The sequence below is a fragment of the Elephantulus edwardii genome, unplaced genomic scaffold (assembly GCF_000299155.1).
Source record: "Elephantulus edwardii isolate Elephantulus edwardi_28Jun2011 unplaced genomic scaffold, EleEdw1.0 scaffold00204, whole genome shotgun sequence".
In the NCBI taxonomy this organism is placed as follows: Eukaryota; Metazoa; Chordata; class Mammalia; order Macroscelidea; family Macroscelididae; genus Elephantulus; species Elephantulus edwardii.
The window spans coordinates 5,588,824-5,602,072 of record NW_006399954.1 but is presented as its reverse complement, the minus strand read 5'-3'; the positions used below and the strand labels follow the sequence as shown (position 1 = coordinate 5,602,072).

The following is a 13,249-nucleotide window of genomic DNA, read 5'->3' as shown; positions in this document are numbered from 1 at the left end:
CTTAAGAACAGCAACAACAGTGATTAGACAGTGATACCCAAAGTACTGTGCTTATCCCTGTTCTGGTAGTAATAGACAATACGATTTAATAGGAGAATGTTAGAAAAGTCCCTTATTTGAAAATTACATGATGTTGGTTTGTTCTGTTGAGTTGTGTGCAACTCATAGTGACCCTATGTACAACAGCCCTAAACTATGCTGTATACTATGCCAGTCTTACTGTCTCCAACACACCTAACCCCTTTACCCAAGTCACTGAGTCAATCCATTTCATTGAGGGTCTTTCTTTCTTACTCTATCCCTCCACCCTCTCAAGCGTAATGTCCTTCTCCAAGGACTTATCCTTCCTTGCAGCATGTCCAAAGTATGCCAGACCATGCTTCAGAATCCTTGTCTCCAAAGAGCAGCCTGGCCTCTCCTCTCTAAGATGAACTTGTTTTCTTAGCAGTCGACGGTATATTCAATACTCTTCTTCACCACCACAGATCAAAGGCATCAGTTCTCCTTCTATCATCCCTAGTTATTGCCCAGCTTTCTGATGCACAACACGTGATTGCAAAGACTGTATCAGGTTCACTTTAGTATCCAAACTGACATTGTTTTAGAGTAGTTTGGAGAGGTCTTTGACAACAGACTATCCCAATGCAATACATGTTTTAATTTCCTGACTGCTGGTGTCAAGAGTGTTAATTGTTGAGCCAAGCAGAATAAAGCTGTTGATAATTTCAATCTCTTCACCATCTATCATGATGCTGCCAATTGGCCCAGTGGTGAGAATTTTTGTTTTCTTGATGTTGAGCTTCAATCCATACTGAAGGCTGCATTCCTTGACCATCTACAGCAAGCGCTTTAGGTCCTCCTCAGTTTCAGCAAGCAAGGTTGTGTCATTTGCATAACACAGATTGTTGATAACTCTTCCTCCAATCCTGATGGCACATTTCTCCTCATAGAGCCCAGCATCCCAGATAATCTGTTCTACTTGTAGGCTGAAAAGGTATGGAGATAGGACTTCCTCCAATCCTGATGCCACATTTCTCCTCATAGAACCCAGCATCCCAGATAATCTGTTCTACTTGTAGACTGAAAAGGTATGGAGATAGGACACATCCCTGGCGTACACCCTTCCCAACATTGAACCGTGCAATATTTCCTTGCTCTGTTCTGATTACTTCCTCCTGATCCAAGTATAGATTGCACATAAGCATGATCAGGTATTCTGGGATACCTATTCTTCTCAGAGTCAGCCATAGTTTGTTGTGGTTCACACAGTCAAATGTCTTTGCATAGTCAATGAAGCACAGATAGACATTCCTCTGGTACTCTGTGCTTTCAGCCAAGATCCCTCTAACATTAGCAACAATATCCCTAGTACCATGGCCTCTTCTAAACCCAACCTGCACTTCTGGAAATTCTCTGCTGATGAACTGTTCTGGTCGTTTTTGGATAATCTTCAGCAGAATCTTGCTTGCATTTGATATTAATGATATTGTTTTATAATTTCCAAACTCTCAGATCACATTTCTTTGGAATGGGAACAAATATAGATCTCTTCCAGTCCGTTGGCCAAGTGGTTGTCCTCCAGATTTCTTGGCACAACTTGGTGAGCACATCTAGGACAGCATTTCTTTGTTGAAATATATCAATTGGTATACCACCAATTCTTGGAACCTTGTTTTTGCCAATTCTTTCAGAGCAGCTTTAACTTCTTTATCACCACAAGTTCTTGCTCATAGGTTATTTCTTGAAATTCTTCTTTGTCCACCAATTCTTTTGGTACAATGAGTCTGCATACTCTTCCATTTTCTTTTAATACTCTGGATCATTTAATATTCTGCCCAAAGCATCCTGCCAAATGCACCTTGAGGCTTGAATTTGATCTTCAATTTCTTGAGCTTAAGAAATACTGAGTAAGCTCAGCACCTTTGGTTTTCTGACTCCAGCTCTTTGCACATTTCATTAGAATACTTTACTTTGTCTTCCTGTGCTTCCCTTTGAATTCTTCTGTTCAGCTCCTAAATATCTTTATTTCTTCCCTTTGCTTTTTAGCTTCTCGGTGCTCTAATACAACATTAAGAGTCTCTTCTGACATTCATCTTGGTATTTTCTTCCTCTGTCTTTATAATGACTTTTGCATTCTTCCTGGATGATATTCTTGATATCCTCCTACAACTCATCTAGTTTTTTCTCATTGGTTCTCAAGTCCTCAGACCTGTTCCTGAGATGGTTTTGAAATTCAGGTGGGATAGACTCAAGGTCCTTACATATCCAAAAACAATAAAATGTAAAGTTTTATAAGCCAATAAGAAAATTTAATACATTTGCTAATTAAAAATACTAATTTACAAAAAATATTACCTTTTGTATACAAACAGTTAACAAATGGGAATGTAGACAATGGTTTAAATTACTCCATTTATAATTATTATTGTTTTATTAGTTACCTGCAAGGTAATTTTGAGTTTTAGCAACCCTTGAATACAAAACTGCTGAGTGTAAAACTGCTCCATGAGATTTTCAACACAATGATAAGTCACTAGATCCGTCTTTCTAGGCATCTTTCAATGGATTTAAACCCACAGCCGTGGAACTAGTAGGCAAGTGCTTAACTGTATCACTTTATAATTCCATTTACAAAGCTGTTTGTTGCTAGAAACCATTGAGTCCACTACAAGTCTTAGTGACCCGATGAACAATAGATCTGAATCTTGTCCTATCCTGGACCATCCTTGACATCTCTGATATTCTGTAATACATTGTGTCAGTCTGTCTTGTTGAGAATCTTCCTCTCTTCTTCTGACCCTCCACTTTCCTAACAGGTTGTTTTCTGATGACTGGTCCCTGTTGTAAGCATATGCAAATATATGAGATGTAGTATCATCACCCTTGTCTCTAAGGAGCATCCTCATTGCACTTCCTCCACAATAGATTTGTTGGATTTTTTAGTAATTAAAATATTTTAATATACAATGTTGTTGTTATTATTGATAAGTGTCATCGAATTGAGTATAACCCATAATAACCCTGTTAATAACAGATCTGAACCCTGTCCTATCCTGTGTCATCCTTACACTTTCTGACACCCTGGAGTCCATGGCTGCAGTCACTGTAATCACTGCAATCAACCCATCTTATTAAGGGTCTTCTTCTCTTTCCCTGGCCCTCCATCTTTCCAAGCATATTGTCTCCTTCCAAGGAATAATCTCCTCTTAATTGTTATTATGATTCATTTACAAGAGCATTAACTATTATTATTAACAGTTGGAAGCAGGAGTGGCATCCACTTCCTAAATAACATACCTCCAAAAACTCTATGAACTTCGATAAATGTTGGTAGTTTTAGAGGGGCTTCAAGCCTTTTGTTCATTAACAACAACAACATTAATTTACAGTAGCAACCAAAAAAATAAGTAAATAAAATGAAATATTTAAAAAGATTGTTTTAATTTAAAGGAAAAAAAGTAAGTTACAAGCAAGAAGTACTTTTGGTAAAGATTCCATTTTTAAGCTGCATTAATTTCCTGCTTCTATGTTGATGTGTTTCAAGAATGATTTTTTAAAGCATGTCTAAGCTGACAGCTGATAACTACAAATTATTTTATTTCATCTTCTACAGTACCTGTGAGTTAAAAAAGAAACTGAGGCTCGGGTTTTGAAGTAATTTGCTCAAGATTTCACTCTTGAGACAGGAGTGAATTATGAAAACATAATTATTATGTATTCTTTTCTTATTTCTCCTACTAATTAGTGTGTTCCTTGGAGGCAGGTTGTGTGTATGTCTCTCTCTCTCTCTCTCTCTCTCTCTTTTTTTCTATTGGAATCCCTAGCAACACTGTAGAATAGACACCGTATCAACCCTCAAAGGTTTTCTTCCCTTCGCAGAATTGGGGCACATTTCAGGGGCCTGCAGAAATCCAAGTGGTGAGCATTTACCTTGTCTGAGAGAGACTCCTTTAGCTCGTTTCCTTGTGTCTGTATAGTTTCAGTCAAAAGATCGTAAGCTTTTTAAAGACAATTCGTTGGCAGTGAATTTAAAAAAAAAAAGAAATTGCTCTGTCCAAATAAGAAAATTATCACCTGCAGGCAACATGGTGGTCTCCTCCCTCCTTTTTTTCCCATGCTCCTTTACCTAAATCTGCAATACCAAATCCAGAATGGAAATTAAAAAGGGCTTGTATTTTTCAATATATAGTCACAGACTCCCGAAAATTACTATGTAAGTGGATATTTTACTTCTGTACTTAGTTATCAAATCTATGTTAATCTCTTCCTTTTTCCTTCTGGGGAGTGTGTGTGTGAGTATGAGAGAGAGAGGAGGAGGAGGAGGAAGAGGAGGAGGGAAGGGAAGGGAAGGAGGGAGAGAGGGAGAAAGAAAAGAAGAGCTGGTGGTGGGGACTCTGTTGTCTCCAGCTGCGCTAGAAAGAGTCTCGGCTTGATCTCCTCTACCTAAGTTGCTTTGCAGGACTTTTCTCCTCCTCACATGTCTTTTTTGCCTTCCCCTAGATATTTTTGGTCACCGTCTGGAATTTTGAGCTCTACATGATCCCCCTGGCCTTGTTGCTGCTCTTTCTTTACAATTTCATCAACCCAGTGAAAGGGAAATCCAGCAGTGTCCAGGACAGCCAGGTAAGTGAGGATTCCAGTCAGTCAGTTGGGCACTGGACTGGAGGCAAAATGTGTGAACAGCAGTGAAACACAACCCTCATGTCTGTTTTTCAGTCACCATGTCTGTGTTTCCTTCTAGTCTTCCACATAGTTCCCAAGTATAACAATCTCATTTTTTTAGGACAATATTTTGTGGCTTTCTGGCTTGTTTAGGGTACCATTTCCTAACCTCCACGGTGCTGCGGGAAGCCCAGTCCCATGAGAGACAGCCTCAGCACTTTCTACTCTTTTTTTCCTCCCTGACTGTCCTGTCTCCCACATCTTTTTCTAGTCTCAGTTTATGGGACCTTATATTCAGAGTTTTAAGATTTGTAATATACTTTTCACTTTCCAGATCTTTTCAAACTGAAAATGTTGGATTTTGAAGCCTTATAATACCCTTCCTAAAAAGACCACCTTAATGATGTCTTTTATTCCCACAAAATAAAATAAAAAGCAAGATGATAGTTGTCACTTTTATTCCCTCTCATCATTTTATTGTGCAAACTGGGGGGAGGGAGGTAAAGAAAAAAGTGCAACAATGAATAAATGAAAATCCAAAATCTCTGTAAATGTTCATTAAAATTAATAAAATAAAATTTAAAAATTTTTTTTAAAAAAAGACATCTCTGAAATAGTTGCTGTTTAAGTAAAGGAACAGTGAAAAAAACACAGGACTCTCAGAGAGCTGGACCAATGCAGTGGTGAACAGAGTGTGGAAATTTTCAAATAATATGACTGGTATCACATACAACAGAACCCTGCTGAAGATTATTCAAAAGCAACTCAAGCAGTACATCAACAGAGAACTACTTGAAATACAAGCTGGGTTTGTTTAGAGGAGGGCATGGCACAAGAGACATTATTGCTAATGTCAGAAGGATCTTGACAGAAAGCAAAGAATATCAGAAGAATGTCTGTGTTTCCTTGACTATGCAAAGGCATTTGACTGTGTGGATCACTAATTATGGCTAACCTTGAGAAAAATGGGAATCTTAGATCACTTGATTATGCTCACGTAAAACCTATAGTCAGTCCAAGAAGCAATCCTCAGAACAGAGCAAGGAAATACTGCATGGTTCAATATCAGGAAAGGAGTGAGTCAGGGATGCATCCTATACCCTTTCAATCTCTGTGTGGAACAGATTATTCAGGAAGCTGAGTTTTATGAGGAGGAATATGGCATTAGGATTGGAGGAAGACACAACATTGCTTGCTGAATCTGAAGAGAATCTGGAATGTTTACTTCAGAAAATCAAGGACCATAGTCTTCAATATGGATTGAAGCGTGACATCAAGAAGATGAAGATTCTCACCACTGGGCCAGTTGGCAGCATCATGATAGGTGGAGAAGTGCTTAAGATTGTTAACAGTTACAGCTTGCTCAGCTTCACACTCAGTACTCTTCGTACCAGCAGCCAGAAAAAGCAAAAAATGAATTGCATAGGGAAAGTCTGTGGTCAGGGACCTCTCCAACATACTGAAGAGCAATGATGTCAGTCTAGAGACTAAGGTGTGGCTGATTCAGGTTATGGTTTTCGCAATTACTTGCTATGCATCAGAGGATAATGGAAGAAGAATTGATGCCTTTGAATTGTGGTGCTGGAGAAGAGTTTTGAACATACCATGGACCGCCAAGAAAACAAGCAGATCTGTCTAGAAGAGAGTGAAACTAAGTTTCTCCTTGAAGGCTAGTATTTTGAAGTTCTGTCTCACATACTTTGGGCATCTGGCCAGGAGGAACCAATCCTTATAGAAGGGCATCATGCTCAGAAGGGTGCAGGGGCAGCACAGGAGAGGAATAAGGGTAAGATGAATTGACATAGTAACTAGGGTAATGGGGTAGTGTGTCAGAGTCAGTGAGACTAGCTCAGGCTCAGACAGGCTTCAGAGCTTTTATACTTAGGGGCACTATGAGTCACAGGTGACTCGACAGCACTTAACAACAACTACAAAATCCATAGATTAAATGAAGTTTCATTCTTCATGTTAGATCCCTTCTATCATTTTAAACATCATTTTTGCTCCATTCCAGTCCAGGCTGAGTCTGAAAATATTTCAGACCATTTTTTTTTTATTTCAGTAACTCTTGATCAAAATGGATCAAAATACATCTTGATATATCAAATAAACATGAAATAAAGAGTACATTTTTTAATTATATGAAATGATTACCTAACTAGTTTTATGGTACCTTTGCTTTTCTCAGTGTGTATATTAGTGTATTGGTGAAATCTTAAGTCTGGATACTACTTTTGAAATAAAAATCACAATTTAATCAAGAAACATATGTTGTTGTTAAGCCTCACAGAGTCGACTGTAATTCTTGTACGACAGGAACCTTGCTCAATCCTGTGCTATTCTCAAGAATCTCTGCTGTGTTTTAACTTCTTGTTGAAACCACTGTGTTAATACATCTAAAAGATTGTCATATTCTCAAGGAGATGCAGAACAAATTTTCTAACATAGTAAAAATCTTTTCAGAGCTGCTGTACATAGGGTCGCTGTGCGTTGCAGCTGACTCGATGGCACATAACAGTAACAGCCCTTCATTTACAATTGCCCTTACAACAAAGTACATAACATGAAAGACCAACAGTTCCTCTGTAGAAGAAAGGTAGGATATTTCCTCTGACAGAAAGATTTACAACCTTGTCAACTTGCAAGTTGGAATCTACTCGTTGACACTGAGTTTGGATTTTGTTTGCTCAAGAATATCTAAGACTTGGGTGATACTAAGAAACACAGTGCCTGTAGCTTCTATGGTTTCTGGATTGAGGATTTGTCAATAGATTGAGGTCCTGGAAGATATAAATGTGACCTCTCAGAACGGTTTTTAATTCCTGAGATGTTATGTAGAGATTAGAGGACTGAAAAGGAAGTATGTTAAAACTTTATGACATCCATGGATATCCTCATTAAAAAATCGATGATTATCCATTCTTTCTACGTAGGCAACATGAATGTTAGCTGTCAACTCTTGAGAGCCCTGAACCCAGTGAAATGAAACACTGGCTGGTCCTGCACCAGCCTCGGGAGAGGGTGCGACTGGACCATTGTACTCATAGGACATTTGTTGGCTCATTTGTAGTAGATCACCAGGCCTTCCATCCGCATGTCTCTTGGTCTTGTTGCTCCCTTTAAACCTGTTCAACACCACAGCAGTGCTTCAAGCCACCACTGACAGACACGTGAAATGCTTGATCTGAGATTCCAATCTGAGTCTCCTACACAGAAGACAAGAATTTTCCCACTGAACCACTACCGTCTCGTACATGGCTAAAGTGTGAGGTCACCAATGAAATGATTAGAGGAATTTATATTTAGTTTCACAGTTTTCCCCACCAAATACAACCTAGTTTTTTGAGGTTTGACCTTGAAGGAGATCTGTAGTTTATGACTGTGGGGCTTCTCCTGCCTTGGAGATTTTTCCCGAGTGAGAAGATACTTCATTTGTGGTTTTATAGTAACATCCAGTTTTGTGTGGTCTACTGGCTTCATCATTAAATAATTATTGTTGTTGTTGTTGTTATGGGCTGTTGAGTTACCTGCAACTCATAGCGACCCTATGTACAGCAATTCTGAAGCCTACCCTGTCCTGAGCCAGTTCTCACTGACTCCAGCCTTCCAACCCCCATTATCCCAGTTACTGTATCCATCCATCTCATCCCGGATCTTCTTCATCTGCACTGTCCCTCCACCCTTCCGAGCATGATGTCCTTCTCCAAGGATGAGTCCCTCCTGTCCATGTACCCAAAGTATGTGAGACGCAACTTCAAAATCCTAGCCTCCAATTTGTTTTTAGCCATTATTCTTAGGTAGAATGAACTAAACAACTATAGATATTCAACAAAGAATTCAGTGAGAAAATGTATACTTTTGGACTTTAAGTGACAAAATGAACCCATGAAACCAGGATGTTCATGATCCCTAGACCGAAGAGAAAGGTGTCTTTTATTATTTCAGGAACTTACTTGCTTTCATGAAATATGCTTGTTGCCATTAGTGAATTAGTTCTTCAAAGAATCAATGAGTGTCCTACAAACTGCTAGTTGAGGCTCATGAGAATTTGGAAACTAGGGAAGGTGCCTTGGTGGCAGAGGGTGTATAGTGCACAGCTTACCACACTGCAGTTCTGATCCATTAACCAGCCTGTAGGAGAAAGAGGAGGAGTTTCTTCTTACTGATATGAACATTTGTAGAAGCCTGAGGCAGGGTCCCAGTGAAGGGTCTCTATGAGCTGAAACCTCCACAACAATAGTGTGTTACACAAGACTCCCAGTCCTGGAGACATTTCTTGCTGCTGCTCAGTGGTTTTATGAACTATAGGAGAATATTCTCTAGATACTTTAGCATTACTTTATTTCGAGAACATGCTATTGATGTTTTCTTTTAATCCTAAAGCAATGGCATCTAGACAGTTAAGCAGGGAGCAAGTTCTCAAAGTGAAAACAAATCCAGTCTTGTTTCTGAGTTAATAAACACACCTGATTGTATACCAACATGTGTTGGCTTTTGAACATGATGGGGATATGATTAAAATTGACTACTAACTAGTTAGGATTTCTGAACTAACCCAACAAAAGTGTATTAACAGAGTAGATGGTACCCCAGCACCCACCAGCGTGTAAACCAGACACATCGGATTCCCAGTCTGAACCTGGAGTTTCCTTCCCTCCCTGACCTTCTCTACTGCCCCAGAGCCCAAGAAGATAACAATGCATTATTCTTGAGATTGATTGTATTCAGACGAATGCATTTTGTACTGTCTAAGGTTTCAGTAATGGCCCCAATGGGAAGGTGCAGCCGTTATAACAATGAGCCCAGCACAGAGTATGACAGTCTCCTCCCTAACATAGCTGTTGGTTCATTTGTCAGAATAAGAACAAAACTGTTTACATAAAGTACAGCCTGACAACGCATTTTAAAGCTGATGCCTTCAAAGGGCACTTGCCTTATTTATAGCTAACACTTTTATATAGATTATACATATTGTTTATAGTCATGCCACAGTGACCCTGAACTTTAAAAGTGTTATATTTCAAGAGGTTTTAATGGATTTTAAAAGTACTACCACTTAAATTGTGCAGAAAAACCATTCAAGATGTAGATGAGCTTTGTTTGCATTTGGAAACTTTAATTCAGAAATTGATGTTTTGTTTACAAATTGTGGATTTTTCTTTCAGGAGAGCACAGATATAGATGAAGAGGAGGATGAAGATGACAAGGTGAGTTTGTTCAAGGAAGAACATCAAAGGAACATAAACCCTACCACCAGACAGTACTCCTGTGGACTAAGTCTTTCCAGTCTTGTTGGTTTTAATATTAGATAATAACCAACATAGACCATGACACAAATAACCAACATAGACCATGACACATTTTTGTCACTTCAAAAACAAATATTCTTCTACTTACAATAAATATCTAAAAAATATAGGTACCCACAGTATTTTATGGGAATAAGTAGCAATGTATTTATTAATGAGTCCCAGGTTTCTGTTTTTGGTGGTGTTTTGGAAGTAGCGATGATGGTTGTGAAACATTATAAGTATAATTAACGCCACTTAGAAATATTTAAAATGACAGATTTCTATTTTATGTATTTTGTCATGGGAGTTTTAAAATGATATCCTATTTAAAATTATTGTTGAAACAGTAAAATATATGAATTACAAGATTTTTAAGAAGTGTACCAATGGAAGGCTTTTCCCTGGCACAAGCCAAGGACAGCCTTCCCCATTGTGGATGAAAAGTACTCTGGGAGGCCGAACAGAAATCAGGCAAAACTGCTGTTACTGTTGCTTGGTGCCTGCACTCTGTGGGGTTGATCATCCACTTGACTTTCCCAGCTGATGTCGGCAGCATTTATAGCTACGTGTCTCCGTACATCTGTCCTTTTTCTCTTCTTCTGGGAAAATCTTTCATATTTACTACTTTTGATTTAATTATGCTTTCAATCACTAGCCCCTTCCCCTAAATCCTATGGAGTCCTTGATGATAAGAGGAGACTTGTGGGAAAGGGAAAAATGGGAAGGGTAGTTTTGGTTATCACAAGAGTCCACAATTAAGATTTCGTAGTGGAATGTACTTGGGATGGTGGGAGGGTTGCGGGGGGATTGTGTACCAGGGAGGGAGTGTTTCTTTACTTTTCAAAGAGAGGAGCGAACTAGGGGGTGGGGGAGGGCTCGGCGGGGAGAGAAGTGCAGCAATGAATAAATGGAAATCCAAAATCTCTGTAAATGTTCATTGAAATTATTAAAATAAAAAAAGAATAACTATCCAATATAAAATACCCACAAAATAGAGCTCACTTTAAAACCAGTGTCTTCATAACACAGGTATCCTAACAAATGACAGTAGCAGATAGTTTTCCCCATTCAAAAGAACTTAGATGAATCATGAAGTGAGTTTTTATTTGTTGTACCAGAGTGGTCAGTAGGCACAAAATCATAAAATAAAGTTTGATGCGTTCAAAAGAAACCAGTCTTTATTTTCCCAGCAGAGGTCACATAGATGCTATATTTTTTCTTTATGAACTGATGATAGTTACTTCTGGATAATATAACTTTTTTAATAGTGTGCATTACAGAAGTTACTGTTCATATAAATGTTTAAGGGCTTGGCCACAAGCCAGGAGGTTGATTGTTCAAACACACCCAGAGGCACCTCAGAAGATAGATTGGATAATCTCCTTCCAAAAGGTTCTGTCGAGAAGCTCTACAGTGTATATGGGCCATTGATATATGATGGAACCAAGATGATGACAGTTGACAGGAACAACAAAGTGCTTGATAGATAATCTCGTGTGTTAATGAAACTACTTTAAGCCTAGACTATATAGAATTCCTGAGAAAGTCTTTCCTCTTTGGCCACGCCTCTGTATATGAGACCTCTATAGAGAATACACACTGTTTGAGAGTCATTGTAGGGATTGTCTTTGCCCATCTGATAAAGGAGAGCATCAAACAAGAAGGCAGTAAGTGAACAAGTGGATTACCTGACTGGCAAACAACATCAGACCATGAAATCTGGAGCAGTGATTTTGAAGATCCAGTCTTCTTAATAGCCCTAGGGCTGCCTCAAGAACTGCAGGTCCAGCCACTTTGGATCATGCTTCAAGCCACTTTCTTGGAAAGAAATGAAGGGTGGGACCGATAGAATATATTGGAATGGTGGTTGGAACTGTTGTCATCCAACATTGCTGCAGACCAAGCAGTTGCATTGACCTGCCCCACATTAACAGCTAAGTTTAGTACTGTTACTATCAGGTGTCATCAAATTAGCTACAACTCAATGACCCTGTGAACAACACAATGAACTTTACCCTATTCTGAACCATCATCAAGACCTCCATAATTTCAAGCCCATTTACTGTACTCACTGTCAATCTACATTGTTGAGGGCCTGCCTTCCTTCCTTCCTTACCTTTGCTGACCCTGCCATTCCCAGTATGATGTATTTTCTCAAGTTGGCACTATTATTGTTGCTGCTTTGTGCCATCAAGTAGGATCTAAGCCACACCTGATGTATTCGAACCATGTGCCTGTGGGATTGCAACACAGCTTCTTACCACTACCACTTTGTTGTTGTGTACCATTGAGTTGAAGCTGACCCATGGCTAACCCTCCAGTAGTTTTTCAGAGTCAGTAAATCACACAGGAATTTATTTTCCATCTTTCTCCTGTGGAACCACTAGTGGAGTTCAACAGCATGCCTTTAGGTTGAAAGCACAGGTCCTTACCTATAGGGCATTATTATTATTATTATAGAGCAGTCCTATTCTGTCCTTCTAGCACAGTTTAATTCCTGTAATATTTTCTTCTGAGTTGTTATGTGCTATTGAGTCAACTAGTACTCATAGTGACCTTATGAAAAATAAGACTGAACTCTGCCCTATCCTGCCCTAACCTGCCATCATTGCCACAGTCACTGAGTTAATCTGTCTCATCCAGGGTCTTCCTTTCCTGTGCTGTCCTTCCACCCTTTCAATCATGATGTCCTTCTCCAAGGACTAATCCCTTATGACAACATGCCCAATGTATATGAGACAGCATTTCAACACTCTTGCCTCCAAGGAGCAACCTGGTTTCACCATCTCCAGGACAGACCTATTTGTCATCTTGGCAGTCGATGATAAGTTCAATACTCTTCACCAGCACCACAATTCAAAGGCATTGATTCTTCTTCTTTCATCTTTATTCATTGTCCGTGACTCAGATGCTCAACAAACAATTGAGAAAACCACTTCCTGGACAAGGCCTGGATCTCTAGACTGACATGATTTCTTTTCAGCTTTCTAGAGAGGTCCCTAACAGCAGATTTTCCCAATGCAATTAATATTTTGATTTTCTGACTGCTGGTTCCAAGAATGCTAATTGTGAATCCAAACAAGATGAAACTGTTAACAAGATCAATCTTTTCTTCATCTATTATGATGCTGCCAATTGGCCTGGTGATGAGAATCTTTGCTTGATGCTGAGATGCAATCCATTTTGAAAACTGCACTCCTTGACCTTCTGCAGCAATGGCTTCTATTCCTCTTCAGTTTCAGCAAGCAAGGTTGTATCATCCACATAGCACAGGTTTGATGGGTCTTCCTCCAATC

General features: G+C 39.1%; 1 protein-coding gene across 1 annotated transcript in view; it reads left to right on the top strand.

Annotated features, from left to right (window-relative positions):
• MCTP2 (multiple C2 domains, transmembrane 2) overlaps positions 1 to 13,249 on the top strand; it is a 312,863-nt gene that overhangs the window by 228,673 nt on the left and 70,941 nt on the right. The window contains exons 17-18 of the mRNA XM_006897193.1: positions 4,501 to 4,623; positions 9,828 to 9,869. Coding sequence (XP_006897255.1) covers positions 4,501 to 4,623; positions 9,828 to 9,869 — 165 coding nt within the window. The remainder of the gene's footprint in view (positions 1 to 4,500; positions 4,624 to 9,827; positions 9,870 to 13,249) is intronic.